The following is a 7,535-nucleotide window of genomic DNA, read 5'->3' as shown; positions in this document are numbered from 1 at the left end:
CCCGTGGTGCCACTCGAACAGAGAATAACCGACGGGTGCCGACTGGGATCATCGATTTCTACAGGTTTATATCTCATATAGTCTACATCCGATTCGTTATTTAAAATATTTGTCAAAGTACGGACATTTGGTGTGAGCGGTTGATTATCCAGCTGTATTAAATCCATTTTCCAGGATAACTTTGGTAGGATCTTAGCGATGAGATTTTCGGTGCGCTGAGACACGAAAACAATACGCGGCTTCGCGATGTTTAATATGTGCAGAAATTCATCTAAATGATAAACACTTGAAATCAATTAGCGTTTAAACTCGGCAAATATTGCATTGATAATTTTTATAATCGTATATTCATAAGTTACACTTGTTCTTACATTTATTAATATGGTATAACACAGATCATTTAGGATTAAATCATTTTATAGTGTAAAACATAGTGTAAAATGATTTAATCACGTTTTCTTGCAAAAACAGTCACAAATTTTATAGATATATGTATGTATATATATAAAAGAAATTCGTGACTACTTTTGCAAGTAAATGTGCGTAATATACAATAAATTAATAAGAAATAAAGGGCTGTGAACCAAAGCACGGTGTTGAGCCAGAACATCATGCTTTAACTCATAGTCTTTTATTTCTTAATAATTTATTATTTATTGAGCCGGATATTTTCAATTTTAATACACAAAAGTAAATGTAATATAATAATACTTTTACTTACATTCCGTGTAGATAGGATTGTACGGTGCAACTATAGCACCGAGATAAATACTCGCGTAAACTGGTATAAACCAATTCAATCGATTTTCAGTTGCAATACCAATTGTATCCCCGATTTTTATGCCAATTTTTTGTAAAAATTTCGCGAACTTCACGCTTTTCTGGAGTAGTTCTCTATATGTCATCCGATTGCCGGTTGATCCATCTATCTACAAGAAAACGATATCTCTTTACAATAGCATTTAGTCAATACAATCTTGAGATATTCTAAAGAGAGTAAAGAATAATTCTTTTAATTCAGTTTTACATGCTAAATGAACACTCAATTCTTTCAATACACGCTAAAATATGTTGTGAAGGTTAAATTAAACATATACAAAAGCCTTACACTAAAATTTAAATATAAAATATAAATGTGTTTAATAATATAACTACAAAAACTTTTTTTATGACTGTGTATGTTACTAAGACTATAAAATATAAAATTATTTAAATATCGCCGTTTTATCTTGTTAAAAAATATTTTTTAAATTTCTAGTACTTGGAATTTAAAAGGAAATTAATAAATAAATGCGACAGGAAAAATTCAAAGAGAAAACTCGTGAATTTCACGAATTTCGCCTCCGGTGATTAGTGTCAATAGAATTGCAAAAAAAATATCGTTGCTTTGATCGCACTTCATTATCTCACGCAGACCTATATTTGAAAATCGCTGTCGTGGATGTAATTATGATACATACTGCATAAACACGGTTGCTGTTTTCGCGCAATTTGTTCAATATGACATCTGCCACAGATACATTTGGCGTTGGCTGTTTCAGACGACGCTCATATATCTTCCCCATCTTTGCAACAATGGAGTGGAGTTTGACTGATGTAATTTTGAATGGGGACCCCCTCCGATTAGGCTGAAATTTTACAAATGATATTATTGCATTATATAATGATAATTTTTGAAGTTCTTTAGCTTTTGTATAATTTAAAAGATAAAGAATAAAAAAGAGAAATATTATGATTTAAACTATACGCAATATAATATAACTCATATCGTCGATTTCTAACAAATTGATGGAAAAGTCATGAACCCGAATGACGATCTGTAATTTCCTCATCATCTTTAACACGTCCCTTTGTTTGTCCGTATAATTGATCTAAGATGTATCTAATGCTACGAATGAATCATCTAATTATGTATGGAGCGCGTTAATATAATGATTTTTTTTAATATGCGTAAAACTCACCAAAACGTGAATACGAGGAAACCGATAATTAGTTTATGATAAAACAGGAGACAGTTTCAAGAATCGCTTTCATCGTCATAACGACTGCATTAGAATAATAAGCGCCGAACAGACGATTAAGCGCCAGGCAGATCAAACCAGTAATTATTTACAAATATAAAAATCAAGAAGAATAATTATTATTTGAAATCCTATCAAGAATTGACTGCTGTAACAATCATGTAGGAGGGCTGTATCACTATTTAAATTGATGTCATTCTTCTGAGTTTTGATATAAATCATCTCTAAAATGAGTCGTTTGAAATAATTGGGTTCGTAATCAAGATAATCTTGTATTATTTCAATTAAAAGTACGACTCAATTCCAAAATATGATTCGTTAATTATAACTGAATGTTTCCTTTTCTCGGGACCTAAGAAGGTTATTTTATCTTGACTAACTTCTACAAAGAAATTTGTTAAATAGCATACAAAGAATCTTATCACTGGAGCCGATAAGGGCAATTCGATTGTAATTTTAGATAAAAAAGTATACGTATCTAAAATGAATGAGATGCTTTCTGATAAAAATACATATAAAGTTATTAACAAAGATCCTACCAAAATATTCACCGGCGAGTTACGTACATTGCGCTAAAGATGGAAGAACAGAGAATTTATAGATTATGGTATTTATAAGAGATTGTTGCACACTGATAGGATAATTTCGAGAGTCTATAGATTGCCTAAAATCCATAAACCAGGATTTCCTTTACGTACAATTTAGTTTCTTTGATTAATAGTCTGTTGTACAATTTAGCTTATCATCTGCATTTAATTATTAAGAATAGTATTCCAATAGCTGGCAGCCGTGTCTCGAATAGTTCACCAAGTTATCACTTGGTCAATAAGCTTAAAGGTATCTATTTGAATCCAAATGATAAACTTAAAAAATGTAAAAAACTGTAAAAAAAAATGTGGATTTTAAAATCAATCGAATAGCCGTTAAAAATTTGTCGTGCGGAATGGAAGCATTATTTTGGATTTGGTATCTCTCTTTACAAATGTACCCAGTAAGTACGGACTTGGCTATCAAGTGCATTTCCATGATGGAAATTAATTTTTAATAATGCTTCCATTCCGCACAACAAATTTTTAACGGCTATTCGATTGATTTTAAACTCGACATTTTTTTACACCTTCCAACTGTACAATTTTAAAAACAGATTTATGGTACACTCATGAAGGCTCTCATCTATCTCCTATCTTAGTCGATCTTATACTTCAAGATCTCAAACAAAAAGCACTAAAGTTGTTATCAATATATCTGTCCTGTTATTTCCGTTCTGTTGACATCTTTTTAGCAGCGTCTTTTGATTTATTGGACCACATTTTGGAAACTTTTAATTTGTTACATAATTGACTTCAGTTCACAATGGATGTTGGTGAGAGTTATCATTTAAATTTTCTTGATGTTACTGTCATTATTTTAAAAAAAATTATTTTTGATTTATACGAAAAATTTTTTCTGGAAGATGTATGAATTTTTACTCTCACCATTTTTCTTCACATAAAAAGGGTATGTGTACAGTTTGGTTGACAAAATAATTTTGTTGTCTGATCCTTCTTTCCACAAAAAAACTCACTGAGGCCATTAGCTATTTACTAATTGATAATGGTAATTCCATAGCCTTAATTTTTTTCACTATCAAATTCAGACTTAAATATCTTTTTCTAAATAAAAGGCCTTCTAATTAAAGTTGAGATTAACACTCCATCTTAAAAATGTTTTACATTTCCATTTATTGAAACCATTTTTGAGCAATTCTTGCCGATTACTATAACAAATGTAATATAAAAACTGCCTTTATCATACCGAACACTCTTAATAAGTTTTATAAAAACCGATAAGGATCTGTTAGAATTTATAACTCACAGCAATGTAGTTTATAAAATTTCTGGTCAGAACTGTGATACCACATATGTTGACCAAACTAAGCATCAACTTAAAATTAGGATCCAAGAACATCTATCTAATACAAAAAAGTAAAAGGCTCTCCCTCAGTCGTTTTCATTCATCGTTCGAAAATCATAATTTTAATTGGGACAATGTCCAGATATTAGACAATGAAAAGTAATACTACAGAAGATTGACTTCAGAGATGATTTATATTATTTATATTATAAAACAAAAAAAATAGTTTGAATAAACAAAGTGACACGTAATTTCTTTCAGACGTATATCTTCCAATCCTTAATTCTTTAACTACTTCCTAACGCTGCCTTATCGTTTTCCCTCTCCTCTTCTTTGTTCTTCGCATGTAAACGCATGTAAACGTAAATTAATCTTTGTCTCTGATGATTTTAATTAATGTTATCCATGTCATTCGATTATGATATAATAGAAGAGTAATTAAAAAGTAACAATTTGTTAATTTTTAAATAACTGTAACCATAACATATACATTTTAGAATCGGTAATTAATTATTTTGTGAAAGCAAAAAACTCTAACTGTAAGTTATTTTTACAAAGTAACTCCTCATTTCTGTATGCATATATGTATACATATTTATTTCATAACGTTTCGCTGAACGACCGAATGAATAGATCGATTTACATTTATTGCACTTAATGTAAGCATTATATTATATAAATAAAATAGGTTAATAAAATTTAATAAATACCTCAGAAACTTTTTTTTCTATACAGCAGAAAGAAAACTACATTATTATTGCGGTAGAAATAATAAGAATAATTTAATATAATTTCTAATGTTTATGAAATTATATTCTTCTATTTTCTTTATAACTTAAAAATTAATGTGAATCTTAATCTGAATATTTTACATTTTTAGCAAAGAAATCCGGGTTTCGATTCCCGGCTGAAGAGATATTTTTTGCAATAAATTTCTTCACAGTTTCGGGGGGAGGGAATTCTTATAGATACTTATTAACATCAAAAATATTAAATTGCTTGACAATTTAATCCGTTACAATGAATTCTGGCCTCATGTAAGAACTGTGTTTCAAGACCGACAATATATGCGGCGCGTAGTTTATATATGTGGCTTGACATTGTAACAATAAGGGTAACAAAAATTATTACACACCAATCCGTGTCGGCTCGCAAAGGCACATTGAGTTATTTATGATTTTATTACATTTTTGTTTTGTTATAAATTTATTATTATGAAATTACTTTTGCATAAAAATAAAGTGATAATTACTGCAAGATTCTTACTATCCGGCTCTTGCTAATCTTGAAAATCACTCAAGTAATTTCTTCTTACACAACAATAATATAATGTATTACTCAAACTTCGTTGATAGAAATGTACAGCTCTTTTTTATTACAATTTGCGCACATGCAAGATATTAATATAATTGATAACTAGAAAGTATTGAATAAAGTGATGCAGCACTTTTCAACTGACATTTCAAGAGATTGTAACAGACTTATTGTAACGTCGCGTCTTCAGATACAAGTTAGGCACATTGAGAACTTATACCATACTATGCGTTAGGGTCCATTACCGTGTTTTATATCATATCTGGTCGCGCTGGTAGGAGAGACTGCCTCCACTCGAATCAGAAATTATCACTCTGAAATAATATAAACGTAAACATGGATATTTCCTTCTTATGCAAGCAATTTATTTTTACATTCGCAGACAAAGATAATGTTTATTGTTGTTGCGATACATATTTTTTTCTTACATGAGTTTGGAAAATTTATAATACACAAATCCAATTTAATACTGGAAATTTACTTTGAGTATTAAATACGTTGAAGAGCAGCGTATTTAATACTCTACTAGAATTTGTAATTAATCACTAAATTAATTTCAGTATAAAATTTTTTTAAGTGTATACGATTGATTAGCTTGTTTCTATTTAGAAAATAATAATAAAATGCAAGCATTTTGTTCTTCTTGAACGATATTTACAGAAATACAATTTTTATATAAATAATGTATGTAAATTGTAATAGTTGTTATCTGCAACTATGACTATAAATATACGAGTATTATACTGGCAATAATGCATGCCACGGAAAGAATGATTTTGCTGGATTCAAATCTGAAAATAATTTTCGTTATACAATCAAAATTAATTTTGTTGGAAAGTCAAACTGATTGCTAGAATATCAAAATAATTTTGTTGGAAAGTAAAAAATGCTTATCATTTTTTATTTTGCAACAAAATTATTTTGATAATTCAAGAAGAATTATTTTCAGATCTGTATTTAGCAAAATTTTTAGACCTTTCAACAAAATCGTTCTTTCCGTGTGTAATCAGCTGCATTTGAATAAGATGTTATATTTAGCATTGGACTTTATGCAAATATACATGTATAATTTCGGTAATTATCTTTCAAGATTGACTTTATGACAAATATTATCAAGTTTTTCGAAATAATGTTTGCATAATATATGTTAAAAATATGACAGCGTGATGATATCAAATTGTTACCATATTTGCATCACTTGCGAATAAGATCAATATGCAAGGTACTCCAATATGCTAATTTCGCTAAGATATACATATATGTATTAAGAACGGAAAACACCTAACATACAAATATATTATGTAAATAACGTTTCAAGAAGTTGTAACAGACTTAATTTTAGTTTACCAGATAACTTGTTTATATCCATTATATGTATAAATCTATATAAATTACATTTATAAATTTTAGTTAATCATATTTTTAGTTTAATCACTGTCATACGAAAATAACATTGATGCGCAAACAGAACGATCAGCAAATTGAAAAAAATAAACGTTGATATTAAAATATCATAGATTTTTAAAGATCGCGCAATCGCTTGTCGACTCCGAATGGTAGACATTGCCGCAGTGTCGATTTAAGGCACCTGCGATATAGTGTGTTGCCACTGTCAATGCGAATTTCTTGGCTGACTGTGAGTAGTCAGGAGCCTTTAAGTTACGTCATATATCAATGTTATAAGATAGTAAGCCGTAAGAAGTTCTACAATGTGTCGTATGCCGGTGTCGTAAGCAGTAGGAATTGATCAATCACAGTCGAATACTCGACTTGTGAAGAGAACGGATCTTACTGTGAAAAGTGTTGACCACGAAACTTTGTCTTGCATGTCATTTCGTTATTATGTGCTTAATTGTGAAAATGTGACTTGTCGCGTACATACTTATCAAATTCGTAAAAATGGATAGAAAGTAAAGTTACTTTTGAATTTTATACATAAAAGCAGATTTTTCACTCCTTTCAGCAGCTGTCAAACTTTGTGTTTCAATTGCCTAAATAGGCTTTACTTTACGTGTCTTTTACGATTATTTACTAATTGTCAGGGGAGGGGGGAAGGATAATTTTCAACCGTTTTTTAAAGCGATTTCATTTTTTATTTCATCCAAATTCTCTTTATTTAAAAATGAAGAAAATTTTACGTCATTTCCAGTAAACAAAAATGAATTAAAATGGATTGAAATTTTTTAATCTACACTGAAAAAAAAAATTACTTAAAACAAATAAATATGTTTCAGGTACCCCTCAAAGAAATAATTTTCTTGAAGCAAGTAAAATTTTTTTATTTTAAGTAAAAGTATTTGCACTGAG

At 29.5% G+C, this 7,535-nt stretch overlaps 1 protein-coding gene across 1 annotated transcript in view; it reads right to left on the bottom strand.

Moving 5' to 3' along the window:
- LOC105450492 (luciferin 4-monooxygenase-like) overlaps nt 1-5,450 on the bottom strand; it is an 8,354-nt gene extending 2,904 nt beyond the window's left edge. The window contains exons 1-4 of the mRNA XM_011690343.1: nt 5,167-5,450; nt 1,461-1,628; nt 722-929; nt 3-271 (exon numbers count right to left, since the gene is read on the bottom strand). Coding sequence (XP_011688645.1) covers nt 3-271; nt 722-929; nt 1,461-1,565 — 582 coding nt within the window. The 5' untranslated portion in view covers nt 1,566-1,628; nt 5,167-5,450. The remainder of the gene's footprint in view (nt 1-2; nt 272-721; nt 930-1,460; nt 1,629-5,166) is intronic.
- Nucleotides 5,451-7,535: the final 2,085 nt, after the last annotated feature.

The sequence above is a fragment of the Wasmannia auropunctata genome, unplaced genomic scaffold (genome assembly GCF_000956235.1).
Source record: "Wasmannia auropunctata unplaced genomic scaffold, wasmannia.A_1.0 LD336061.1, whole genome shotgun sequence".
NCBI classification, from domain to species: domain Eukaryota; kingdom Metazoa; phylum Arthropoda; class Insecta; order Hymenoptera; family Formicidae; genus Wasmannia; species Wasmannia auropunctata.
The sequence above is the reverse complement of the archived record's forward strand: the minus strand, read 5'-3'. Positions and strand labels throughout refer to the sequence as shown.